Source organism: Aspergillus novofumigatus (assembly GCF_002847465.1).
Source record: "Aspergillus novofumigatus IBT 16806 chromosome Unknown P174scaffold_7, whole genome shotgun sequence".
Taxonomy (NCBI): Eukaryota; Fungi; Ascomycota; class Eurotiomycetes; order Eurotiales; family Aspergillaceae; genus Aspergillus; species Aspergillus novofumigatus.
In genome coordinates this window covers 1,586,177-1,598,562 of record NW_020194280.1, presented here as the reverse complement: position 1 = coordinate 1,598,562, position 12,386 = coordinate 1,586,177, and the positions used below count along the sequence as shown (strand labels likewise).

The following is a 12,386-nucleotide window of genomic DNA, read 5'->3' as shown; positions in this document are numbered from 1 at the left end:
CTTCTTACCTTCAACGACTTTACCTTCTTCTCACTGTCGTCATCGGTTACACTTGATCCTCTTGTCGACCCTTTGTCTCTTCTCTTCGTCCTCTCATCTACCACCAAAGCCCCGCACCTCGACTTGTTTTATTTTCCGTACATCCAGTTTACACACCGCCTCTTGATTGCCCTCAAATCTACGGACTGCTATCACTGCTCTGACGACCTTTTGCATATACTTTCTTTGCAGAATTTGAGCATACGCACAGCTATCTGCAGTCATGGCGAGATATTCTCAACCACCTTTCGACTTCTACCACCAGTCCACATCAACTATGGGGACGAAACCCTCATATCCGGAAGAGGACGAGATGAGTGTATTAGATGATAAGATCCTGGACTCTACTTCCCCCGAACTGTCTACCATTCCCGACCACCGACGTTCTTCATATGATCATGCGCCAGATGCGTATTCGCATCGGGATTCAGTCTGGTCGGACTTTTCGCAACCAGTCTCCAGCGCCCAGTCGCGCCACAATTCTCAAGTCGGCCATGGTCTTTATGATGCCAACCCCAGTCCTTTCATGCGGGTCGATGGTGCTCACCCTGCCTCAGCCTATGGTCAACAGACATCATGGTCCTTGTCGAGGGATTCCGGCTCATGTACTCCGACTGCCATGTACGAGCACTTCCACCCAGACCTGGAGAACAATTCCTCTGCCCCCTTCTCCGGCGGCGCCGTGGGGCCAGTGAGCGCCATTAACATTGCGTCCATGTCATACCGACCAGGCATGGGCTTTGCGCCTCCCGGCGCTATTGCGATGTCCCCACAGTCCAGTCAGGGCTGGATGCCTGCATCGACGGATATGCCCGATGCGATCTCGCGCCCCACAAAGAGCCCGACCTATCGCAACAGCTCGCCGTTGAGTGTTCGGCGTGATGGCATTCGGAAGAAGAACGCCCGCTTCGAGATCCCCGCTGAGCGAACATTGAGCAATATCGACCAGCTGATCAATCAATCGACGAACGAGGAAGAGATCAAGGAACTGAAGCAGCAGAAGCGTCTCCTCCGAAACCGTCAAGCTGCGTAAGTACTCCGACTGTCTCATTGGACATCTGCCCATCCCTGTTTCGTTTTGTTTGGTTCTGCTAACACCGCACCGTATTCTAGATTGGACTCACGGCAACGGAAAAAGCTCCACACTGAGAAGCTTGAGGAAGAAAAGAAACACTTCACTCAGGTTATCAGTGACCTCGAGGAAGCGTTGCAAAACATGAAGTTGCGTGAGGCTGAGCTCCTCCGTGAAAAGAGCGAGTGGATGGCAGCCCAGCAGCAGATCAACCAGTACATCGAAGGCCTGCACATGGATAAGGACGAGATGCTTCGCGTGCACACTCTGGAGACGGCTGAGCTTCGAAAGAAGAACAATATTCTCAAAGAGACCGTGGAGAAGCTGGAGAGACAGATGAGATCATCGGCTACCAATAATCTCAACACCGATTTCTCTGACTTTGAGAATTTGACCATGGACAATGCGCCTTGGGAAGACTTTACCATGTCCAATGGTCTTCCTCTCGAGGCGGAGTCGACTCCTGCCGCCTCCACGATGCAGTCATCAGCAATGGTGATGTCAACGAACGATAGGGTCACCGAGAAGAGTGCAAACACAGCCAGTGACTACCCTTTCAGCTGGAATGCCTTCTACATGTGTTTGCTCTTTGGCGCGTTCCTGGCTTCGAACGGCCCATCGCTCTCCTCTCGTTCTATTCCGCAACTGTCGGAGGAATACCGTGCTGAGTCTGCCAATGTCCTGAAGGCTGTTCTCGCCGCTTCTCCACCAGAGCTCGCACAGGCGAACACTCAACAAGCGGTGGCCTCCGCCTCCGCTGCTCCAATGCCGACGACCATCAGCGGAGCGGAGATGGCTCAAATGACTACGGGCACTGCTCACTCCTCCAACCTTGACGAGCTTCACAACAATCTCGCGATGCCTACCAAGGAGCAGGAGCGAGAGCAGGTCTTCTCCCTCAATGCTGACCAATACAATGCCTTGACCACCTTCGACGAGTCTCATGTCGACTACAAGTCTCAGCCTTCTAATCTGCAGCAGGCTTTGGCCGCGATGCGGAACAATGCCGCTCTAAATAAACTGCCAAACAAGGCTACATCCGACGTGTACACCAGATCATTGATGTGGGATCGCGTTCCCGAGAAGGTGATTCGCGATTTTCAACGCATGGTACAGGAATACGGCGCATCCCCTATCAAAGAGGAGCAAGCCGGTTTCGGTCAGACCTGAATAGTATAACCGACAGATTGTTCGTCACAGCGTACTTTAGTCATCTCGTCTCGTTTTCCAGCGGCAATTCCAGTCAGCGTCACCTTACCCAGCTTGCCTGCCCTTCACCAAAGCAATTTCCACAACCGTTTCGTTCTGCCGCTTCTCTTCTCGCCTTCAACGATTTTCTTTTTTTTTTTTCCTTTTTCAGCCAAACATCTTCTAGCGCCTTATACTGTCGAGCTACGCGACCTCTTTTGGCCAGATTTAGCCAGACTTAGCCGTATGCATGCATAGACAGCACCATCAACTCTTCTTTCTACTGGATCTACTCTACAAACTAGCCACTATTCGACTTGGTCTGACGAATTAGCGATGTTTCTTTTCGGTTGCGTCGGCGTATATCTGGTTCTCCTTTGTCGTGCATCGGGCCTGGGAATGGCTTTCTACGAGCATTCAAGACACTTGCATCTGTACTTTTCTGCTTTTCTCTGTCTCTTTTTTCCTCAGGGTTTGGCATGCTAATTTTGGGTGGGACTCACGGTTTTGAAAACAGACACAGGCACAACAGGACAGAGTGTGTTTGTCGAGCGATCGACAGGAACCTTCCATTCTTATTTTGTATTCGGGGTTGCGTTTCTACGTTTCTCGTCTTGCGTGGGATTCTATTGCATTTGATTGTGGACGTGACTGAGCGACGGCGGCCATCCTCTTACGACTATTATGATACGATGTATATGACTCTTTGTTATCATCTTGATGTTTCTGCTTATCTGGTTTTTGATCTGGACAGCCGGGCTGCCATTGCAGGTGGTCATTCGAGCGTTTTCTCTGCCTTTCTGCTGCAGGCACCTTTCCAACTGGAAGTGGCCTGATTTTCTTCTTTCATATACTCTCATGACCCGGTCATTCCACCTGGTCCTGATATTGTACATGGAAGATTGCATGACTGGCGTTGATGCACTTTCTTTTCTTGGGCTCGTTGTTCGTGCCTGACCACTCTTTTCTGACGAATTTACTTTGTTGGACATGAAAATTATACGATGTCATGTTATGTATATATTAATGTTACGGGCAGAACGCCCTCGAATCTCTGTCATGAAACGACTTGATGATATGAATGGTTTACTTATTGCTATCCTCAACGTAGGCATCTAATCCCTCAGTGACGTAGTATAACTGCAACACAGTTGTATACTTGGCGGCTCGAGATATGGGCAGCAGCAGCCGATCCTCGGCTACTGCTCATCCTCAACTCAAAATAGAATTAGCGAATGTAGCAGGCTACCACATAAACAAGGTACAATACGAAAGAGTATCACCTTGGTAGGTACCTATGAAAGCCACCAGGGCACAGCTGATGTGAATGCTACGGAAGGAGTACGGTCGTGAAAACAAAGTACATGTGCAGCGATCGGGCTGCAGTGCAAAGATGAGGCTGCATTGGGCCATCCATGCATCATCCACTGAAGGATCATAGATCATGTTTTGCTCCGTATTACCAAATATACAATAATAAATGGGAGTATGCCGGTTATGCGTCTCATTAGGCAGCCCTATACATGGATACCAAGATGACACTGACGTAAATAATCCCAAGGACAACGGGCGCGAGACGCCCACGAGAAGGTGAGAGGGCGTCTGGGGATTTCTGACGGCCAAAGCCTGCAAGGGGGGGTGGGGTATCATTCGGCGGGTGTCGGGTTTGTGCGTGCGAAGTGCGTGCTCGCTGTGCTGTGCGGGTCTCGTTCATTTGGGGTTGTATTTCTCCTTCCAGATCCTGTCATGAGAAGCATGTGGGTGTCAGCTGTCGGCCTGATGATCGATGGGGTCTAGATGGTTGATGGGAGTTGGTGTGGGCGATGCTGTGGTTGGCTGCGACTGTGACGGCGGCTCGCATGGCGCAGCTTGCCAAAGACACCACCAGAGCCTATCACTCCAACCAGATTCCCGACCACTCGGACATCATGATCCTGAGTGGTAGTGCGAAGTCGCAGGCTTTTTGGCTAAAGACAACTGACTTCGTCCCACTCGGTGGAAGCGATTCAATAGAATAGCAGGAAATGGGAGGGAGGTAAGAGGTGCCTGATGCGAGAAAGGGGTTCTGAAGATAATTGGCAGTAAGCAATAACACGTACCAGGAATTTCCTACTATTTTGTTCCCTTTTTCTTCGGCCAGTCGATAATATTTGGCAGCCTTGAACTACGCGTTGAGCGATCGGGAGTCAGCAGAGTCTTAACAAGAGATCAAAAGTACATGAGCCCGGGTGATAATTTTCAAGCCCCAAAGAAGGCATGAATGCCCGAGGAGAACAAAATGAGCAAGGCTTCAAGGCTGATATCACAGAGCTCTCTCAGAACGGGCAGTTGGGAGTCCAGTAATAGCGTACCTTGTCCTTCTTGCCCCAAAGCCTTCAAGATAGCACCATGCGACTTCGTTCATCGCATCTGTATCGCCTAGATTGGCCGCTGTCTCAAAGTACTGTCGGGCAGCAACCGGATCTTTTTTGACGCCCCAGCCATTCCGATAGCAATTTCCCAGTTCGAAAATGGCCAGTACGAGCTCTCCTTTGGCAGCACCTCCCTTTCTCATACCTGCCTGGAGTGCTTGAGACTCTATTGATGCGGAATTCGCCGCTGCGGCTGAGAGATATGTCACAGCCGTGTCGGGATCTTGAGGGCAGCCCCAACCATGCCTAGGAGAGCGATTCAAAGTTAGACACTCTTATGAATCAAGCAGACAAGTAGACCTTTGTAATCCTCCATACTAACGAAGGCATTGCAAAAGCGATATGGACAAGAGGGGTAGGGTAGTCGAGCTGTACCTCAGCGCAAGTCCATAGAGCACTTGACTCAAAGCGTTGTTCGCACCATCCGGATCTGCCAGTTGACGGAACATTTCTGTGGACCTTTCAAGCTCTGTATTACGCGATCATTAGCATGGACCCAAACGATGTGCTGGAACAGGAACTGACCGCCAGCCTCGTGTAGACGAATCGCCTCTTGGATATTGACCTAAGCCCACCATTAGACACTGACTAATGCACTAAATGGCTTCAACCAAGCACAGAGACTTACATCGCCTTCTGGATCATTGATCCGACTATGACTGGAACTCCTTGACCGCGCTCCTCCGGAGACGAATCCGGCGGCATTCGTCTCAAGCCGATTCGGGGAAGAACGAAGCGATGCTGCTGGCGATCCAGAAAGCGGGCTCTGTTGCGCTAGAATCGTCGCTCGCTTCTCCCATTGTGCTTCCCTTTCTTGCTCGTCGACTTTATCGTCCGAAATCTGCGGAAGATCCGACGGAACATTGACTGAGCTGGAGCTAGCACTCCGCGAGCCCCGATCGCGATGCAGCAATTGCGATAGCCGGTGTTCCCCACGCGGTCGACTCGGCGAAGCTGGCTCTGAAGAATCAGACGGGGACCTCGAGCGGCTGAATATGTTTAATGATCTTCGATGCGTCGAGGAAGATGGTCGCGATGGTTCTAGGAGATCCGATTGACCGTGGTCGCCTCGGTGCTCACTGACGTCACCGCCATTGCTCGGCGGGTCGATAACCTCATGCGAAATTGTATCGGATCGAATGAATTTAATCTCGGGAACAGCATTTGGGGGTACATCAGGCGGATACTGGCTCCCTGAGTCGTTGATTTTGTCCTTCTTGTGAAGGATATTGCGCAGAGGCATCTTGCGGCGGGCTTATCGCGGAGAGGTGTTTTGCGGGGTGGATACCCAGCAGTTTACCGAGGGGTCGCTTGTGTGTCTGTCGGACGAAGAAAGGAGCCGTTTGTATGAAATAGGGCGTTATCAAGCTTTATATATCATCAAGGCAAATAATATTTAGGCCCTGTGTTCTATAAGCGGCATGAGGCTGGGATGTGGCTGTGTTGTGCTCTGTTTTTTACGATTATCATCACGGATCGCTTGGGATAATTTACTGGTGTCCCTGAGTCGTTCCGTGGTTAGTAGTGTCGGTTGTCTTGGCTCCTGAACCACTTCATGGCATAATATATTATGTTTTATGTTCATTGCATTCGGATTGTTTCTCAATCCCAGCCGTCCGAATTTATGGCAAGACTGTTTTTATTGTGTAAATAGTGATTCTTTGTTGGTTTAGTTCTTATAAGTTTAAAGTGTGCGTACGCGAAAGCCGAACAAGGGACGAGATATATTCTACCAATAATCGGGAAGTTGTCTTGCAAGAGGAAGTGTATACTATGATTGTAAGCGATATGCACTACAGGAGATTGCAGTGTGCAGATGATCAGCTAGGCCTACTTGGAGACAGTACGTCTTGGTAAAGAGAGGAGACGCAGGGCGACTATCTGGAGACCTAGGGATTTGGGTAGTATGACTACACATTAGGGGTTCCAGTATCTGAGCGGATGGACCAAGTGGTCAGTGATCAGACGGGAATGGAAAGGCGTTTAGACAGCCGGGGCTGTGCATCGATAGGGAAAAAACTGGTATTGATATGTCTAATCGAGCACAAAAGTAAAATGGTCAATGATTTTATACATGATGCTAATAACGAGGCTATTCATGTAGAGTCCATTTACTGGGCCTTGGCGGACATGATGCCTGGTTTATAAGGTAAGCTTGCGATGGACCAGAAGGTTTCGGGGCGAATGAGACTTACGCTCGACATCAGCAACGCTCTGCTGAAGGATCTGCTGGAGGACCTTGGGGTTCTCAAGCTCCTTCTGGATCTTGCCAATGACGGACTCGGCGAGCTCACGCTGCTGGCGCTGCTTGACCTGGCTCTCGTAGCGAACCCACGAGTCAAGGACGGACTTGGCCTCAGCGGCCAGAGCGGTGCGCTGCTCGAGCTCATAAGCCTGAGCCTCAAGTTGTGCGGTTTCCTTCAACAACGTATCAGCGCAAACCATTCTGGCTAGATATCGATTCATAGGACCGAATTTACCCGGGAAACAGCGAAGAGCTGCTTGGTGATATCAACAACGCTGGACAGCTCCTTGACGTTGTCCATGCGGGCCTTGACAGCGTTGGTGTGGTCGGCACGGGCAGCATTCAGGATATCCTTGTGCTTCTGGACCTGACCCTGAGCCCACTCACTGTAGACAGGACCACCGTACTTGGCAACGGCAGTGAAGACACTGAGAAGACAGAAGGCGGCAACGGTTTCCTCGTTCATAACATAGAGCTCGTTGCTGATGGCGGCGACGGAAAGACCGGCGGCGGCGGACAGGATAGCGGTCTTAGATACGAGGGAGTTGCCGGGAAGAGCGTCGATGATGGACTGAGCCTTCTTCTTGGGGTCTTCGGCAGGGACGTTGGAGGCCGAACGAGAGGCAGTCAGGTTGGCAGCGACACTGCGCACGGGAAGAGTCGGCCGGAGCCGGGTAGCACCTAGCTGGGGTTAGCGACTGTGACGAGGTGATTCATGGCCTTGTAAAAATTCGTGTGCGGCATACCAATGGCGCTCTTAGCCAGACGCGAAGCCATTGTGACGATGAGAAGTCCTTGAAAGATGTGATGGATGAACGGAACAGACGAGAATGAGGTCGGAATGGGGCTTTGGACGGTGCGGAAGAGGCTAGCCACATTAGGCTTGGTGCGGCTGACGGAAAAACTGGTAGCCGAGGAATTATCAAAAAATTAATGGTACGAGGAAGAAGAGCGTTGATTGCAGAAGCACGATTCAGGTCAAAGACTAATAATCAAATTTTGCCGATCAAAATGCCCATGCCTACAGAAGGAGCTACAGGCTCCAAGAAGCGGAAAAACGTCAAAGAAGGCGGAGTACCTTCGTCCAAGCGCCGTGCAGTCGCTGAGACTCAGAGCGATGGAGAGATGGCCAAGATCCAAGAGCTGGAAGACCAGATTTCTGAGTCGCGAAAGTACTATAACAACATTGTGACACTGATATCGATGCTCAATGCGGATGGAAATGAGGCAAAGCCTAATTTGGCTGTGGCGGTGTCACTCTGTCGGGTCTTTAGCAGATTGATGGCCCTGGGGAATTTGACCGAGACCAGTCGCGCAGCAGAGAACGAGAAGATCATCGTTGCTTGGTTGAAGGAGCGTTGTCGGGAATATCAAAAGGCACTGATCTCATTACTCCGTGAAGCAGATCCTTCCTCTCAGGTTTGTTATCCAAGCTTCTCCTACACTCGGTTGGCATTTTCTGATGGCGCGGCAGGTTACTGCCTTGACTCTATGCATGCGCATTATCAACGAACGCGCAACCCATCTACCGGGCGATGATACCCAAGTCTGGCTTTCTGGTCTCTTCAAGAACGTATTCGAGGCTGTCGTCGAAGCAAAGAACGGGCAGGCGTTGAGGTCGGAGTTTTTGGATCAATTCGCGAAGGCATACGAGGATGTGAGATACTACACCTTCGTGCAAGTCTCGTACGTCCCCGATTCCTCTTTTCCGAGAAACCCTGCTGTATGCTGACTTTGGATACCAGTGACTACGCAGAGACAAAACGAAGCTCCGAAGTTCTCGACGTCCTCATCTCAATGCTATCTGAATGCGACAATGTCCCTGGTCCTGAACACATGTTTGAGAACTTCTACATCAAAACCAGCAAACAGAATAAGAAGCTCCTCTCAGTGAACTCGCACAAGAAACAGGCACAGAATGCCTGGCTGGCCATACTCCAGAACAACCTCTCGCACACCCAACGCAAAACCCTGCTGCGCAACATGGTCTACAGCATAGAGCCGTGGTTCAACCGCCCCGAACTGCTCATGGACTTCCTGACGGATTCATACAACGTCGGCGGCGCGACATCCCTCCTCGCCCTCTCTGGTCTCTTCTACTTGATCCAGGAGAAGAACCTGGACTATCCCCAATTCTACCACAAACTATATTCCCTCCTCGGCGGCGATCTCCTGCACTCGAAACACCGCTCTCGTTTCTTCCGACTGATGAACACTTTCCTCTCCTCCACCCACCTTCCCGCTGCGCTTATCGCCAGCTTTATCAAGCGTCTTTCTCGTCTCGCGCTTAATGCACCCCCACCGCTATCGTGGTCATCGTCCCCTTCATCTACAATCTACTCAAGAATCACCCGACGTGCACCTTCATGCTCCACCGCGTCGTCCGCGACGAACAAACAATGGCCACGCTCGAAGCCGAGGGCATGGATGACCCGTTCGACGTGAACGAGGGAGACCCAACCCGCACGAAGGCCATTGAAAGCAGTCTATGGGAGATCGAGACGCTCCAGTCGCATTACCACCCCAATGTCGCTGCGATTGCCCGGATTATCTCGGAACAATTCACAAAACAGGCATACAATCTTGAAGATTTCCTGGACTATACCTACCAAGGCATGCTGCAGGCAGAGCTCGGTACGGAAGACAAGCCGTTCAAGAGAATCCCAGTCGTTGAATATCATATCCCCAAACGAATATTCACCGACAGATTACTCGAGGAAGACGGAGGCCAGGACACTGCGCCTGGTAACTTCATGAGAGGCTTATGGAATTTTGCATGACGGGTCAAAAAATCGCGAAATCTGCATGGCTATGCAGGTAATTTTCTTCCTCTAGCGTATATCATTTGGTGTTATCAAATCCGTTTGATTGTCTATAGACTTCTATGCTAAAAAGCTTCTTCGAAAAGCAATCCATACTATCTAATCATTGTCATTACTCCTTGCCTTGACTCAGCAGGAGGTCGTACCAAAATCCCGAGTGATACTTCAACTATACCAAATCATCAGTCAAGAATGTGATCTCCTTCGAACAAAACCCTGCCAATCTCACCAACTGTCCGTTGAAAAACCTTCTGTCGCTGTCCAACCTGAAAAGCTGTCGTCCTGATTCATCAATCTCTCGACATAATGATAGTACAAATTACCGGGGTGGGTCGCCAAAGGCATGAAGGCGTCGAGCGCTGCAGACTGTTGCGACTCTTGCATTCGGCGGTAGTCGTATGGTCCAACCGTTCCCAACGATGGGTGCGGAGGGTATTCGAGGTTGTTTCCGCACAACATCTCATTTGCCTCCGCAACAGGGTCTCCGGGATGATAGTCACAAAAGACGTCCAGGGCAAACACTCCACGCTTCAGATCGTCGAAAAGCGTGTCTGTGACTCTGACGGGTATCGCTTCTATTTTGGCGCGCATCTTCTCCGTGATGCTTTGGGCTTTTTGACGCCTCCGTCTTTGGCGCACACCCACTTCCTCCTCCATTCGTTCGAGCAGATACAGAATCTCCTTCTCCGAGGAAGCTACCGCGACCGCATGTTCCATTCTCGACGTAAGTTGTTGAAGCTCTTGAGAGACAGCGCGAAACAGCGCATCGACCTTATTCAAGGCTTTCGCGACATGAGAACAAAGACTTCGAGCGAGCGGTCTCTGATATACTCGCGCCCAAAATGACATCCAATAGGAAAATCCAGTCCGGGACTTGCGCAGGCGTGTCAATTCGAGGGTTATGATGACATTGCGACACAAAGCGAGCGTATGCAAAGCCCCATCGCGCGTCTCTTCCATTGTGACCAGACGTTCAGAGTGGGCCGATAGGGGCCTCTCATGACCGACCTCCTGGCTTTCATCCTGTCTGTCCAAAGAGCGATAGAATCGTTGTGACCCCTCGATACTCTGTGATGCTGCAGCAAATGATGCCGGCTCGGATTCGTGGCAAGTTTGCTGATGTCGATCACTATGCCCAAGGCTGACGATTAGATCACTTCGCAGATCAGTTTGCGACATTCCAGTGCCGGAAGCTGTGTCATGCCCCAAAAATGCTTGGAAGCTAAAAGGAGACCCGATGCTAACGATGATGAACGAGGGTGAAAACGAAGAACTTTTTAACGAGTGTCTCTCTAAACGAATGACTGTAACCAACTATGCCAGTGAAAAAGATGGAAAGTACGATATTGGAGAAAAATGACTGAACGAGCGTATATGGGCGAACGAGTGTAGTCGATGAAGCAAAGTTCCATCCTAAGGAACGAACCTCTAAGCTACCTGTGACATCCTGGCTACCTGGGATGGAGTATGGAACTCAAGTGTGGAAGGAACATGGAAGGGTTTCCCCTGATGCAGGTGGCGTTCAAGCAATTGCAACTGGGATGGAGGACAGACCGATGCATCCGGGCCTTCTTGCATTACAGTAAGCAATAAAGCTTACATCTTTACCTATCCAGTCAGGCGGGTCCCTCCTGTCGGGTTGTATTAATTTCCATACTATGGGCTTGTCTTATCCAACATTGATATTGTTTCCGGTTTCGGTAACCAGCGTGCATGTCACCGTTACCATTGTCATAGTACCTAAGTGCCTCGACCCGGCATTATGAATCGATCATAGTCTAAGGAACAAAACGAGGGATTTCGAGAGCACGAATGAGCTCCGTCGAGAAGAGTAATCACTGGCAATTGACTTTGCCTTGGCACTTGAGATTGGGTGGTAGAAGGAGAACCGGGGGTTGGGAGAAGTACAAACTATATCACTTCATCTTTCGCAAGGCTGATCACGATCGGATTAGGCAGATCAAGCAGTGACTGGTAGATAGATTCAAGCTTCGTGAGTTACATGGCTATTACATGCGATTAGGTTGATCTCCCCTGAGCTCTGGCCCCTCAGCCTCCAATGCAGGCTTCACCGACCCCTTGCAGGAAAACACAACTGACTCGAGAATGTCAACCAACAAGAGGGTCGGACGGATATTTGTTCAAGGGATTGTTTATTCATCATTAGAGTGCACAATTGATCGCAGGAGCGGGAAGCTGGTACTAGTTGGGTTCTTTTTCCAAGTTGCATAGCAGAGGGGAGCGGTTTTAGGCTGCTCTTTTACCATGTAGCTTGAGATCCTGAGAGATAATCAAGCTAGGCATATCGGTTGATGGAGATCCTTCTTCATTGCTAATGCACATGCCACAGGCAAGGTTGTCTTTCTAAGTACCTGTCATGGCTTCTTAAGACATCCAACTCTGACAGATGATAGAGGTTGAGATAGTCGTCTAGGAACGCCTGGGGCAAACACCGATCATAGCAGCGACGTACGGAGACTACCTTAAGACATCTTACAGTCGGCCAGACCCTTCAAGCCTTGCCCAAGGGCTCAGCATGTTGATCACTCTCACAAGTAAATGCACATTCAAATCTCATTCCGCAAGTTTAGTTGAGTTTGCGCTGTCGA

At 50.3% G+C, this 12,386-nt stretch overlaps 6 protein-coding genes across 6 annotated transcripts; 3 read left to right on the top strand and 3 right to left on the bottom strand.

The window, feature by feature from the left end:
* Positions 1-262: 262 nt before the first annotated feature.
* P174DRAFT_434134 (putative bZIP transcription factor) lies at positions 263-2,281 on the top strand (the record flags this gene model as incomplete). Its single annotated transcript, XM_024825846.1, has 2 exons — positions 263-1,068; positions 1,153-2,281. The coding sequence occupies 2 exons, from the start codon at positions 263-265 to the stop codon at positions 2,279-2,281; spliced, it is 1,935 nt and encodes a 644-aa protein (XP_024679651.1).
* Positions 2,282-2,458: 177 nt separating this feature from the next.
* Positions 2,459-3,340, top strand: P174DRAFT_282864 (uncharacterized protein). Its single transcript, XM_024821558.1, has 2 exons — positions 2,459-2,733; positions 2,817-3,340. The coding sequence occupies exons 1-2, from the start codon at positions 2,636-2,638 to the stop codon at positions 3,133-3,135; spliced, it is 417 nt and encodes a 138-aa protein (XP_024679650.1). The 5' UTR covers positions 2,459-2,635; the 3' UTR covers positions 3,136-3,340.
* An 885-nt stretch (positions 3,341-4,225) lies between these two features.
* P174DRAFT_463203 (tetratricopeptide repeat protein) lies at positions 4,226-5,953 on the bottom strand (the record flags this gene model as incomplete). The annotated part of the gene is made up of 6 exons (XM_024830231.1): positions 4,226-4,266; positions 4,292-4,429; positions 4,622-4,956; positions 5,086-5,179; positions 5,236-5,275; positions 5,339-5,953. 6 exons carry the CDS (start codon positions 5,951-5,953, stop codon positions 4,226-4,228), a joined length of 1,263 nt encoding a protein of 420 aa, XP_024679649.1.
* Positions 5,954-6,852: 899 nt separating this feature from the next.
* atp4 (F1F0 ATP synthase subunit 4) lies at positions 6,853-7,831 on the bottom strand (the record flags this gene model as incomplete). The annotated part of the gene is made up of 3 exons (XM_024822667.1): positions 6,853-7,128; positions 7,191-7,636; positions 7,702-7,831. Coding segments are annotated over 3 exons (852 nt in total), but the record flags the coding sequence as incomplete, so codon positions are not given.
* Positions 7,832-7,966: 135 nt separating this feature from the next.
* Positions 7,967-9,735, top strand: noc4 (ribosome biosynthesis protein NOC4; the record flags this gene model as incomplete). The annotated part of the gene is made up of 4 exons (XM_024825845.1): positions 7,967-8,374; positions 8,430-8,641; positions 8,701-9,311; positions 9,371-9,735. The coding sequence occupies 4 exons, from the start codon at positions 7,967-7,969 to the stop codon at positions 9,733-9,735; spliced, it is 1,596 nt and encodes a 531-aa protein (XP_024679647.1).
* An 86-nt stretch (positions 9,736-9,821) lies between these two features.
* Positions 9,822-11,299, bottom strand: P174DRAFT_506628 (uncharacterized protein). The gene has a single exon (XM_024831317.1). The coding sequence runs from the start codon at positions 10,954-10,956 to the stop codon at positions 10,003-10,005; it is 954 nt and encodes a 317-aa protein (XP_024679646.1). The 5' UTR covers positions 10,957-11,299; the 3' UTR covers positions 9,822-10,002.
* Between the last annotated feature and the right edge of the window lie 1,087 nt (positions 11,300-12,386).

Bases quoted from the DNA above. Each gene is read 5' to 3' on its own strand.
- P174DRAFT_506628 (XM_024831317.1), bottom strand. From the start codon at position 10,956: ATGTCGCAAACTGATCTGCGAAGTGATCTAATCGTCAGCCTTGGGCAT.
- P174DRAFT_282864 (XM_024821558.1), top strand. From the start codon at position 2,636: ATGTTTCTTTTCGGTTGCGTCGGCGTATATCTGGTTCTCCTTTGTCGT. The intron at 2,734-2,816 runs GTACTTTTCTGC...TTTTGAAAACAG, and splicing joins CATTCAAGACACTTGCATCT to ACACAGGCACAACAGGACAG.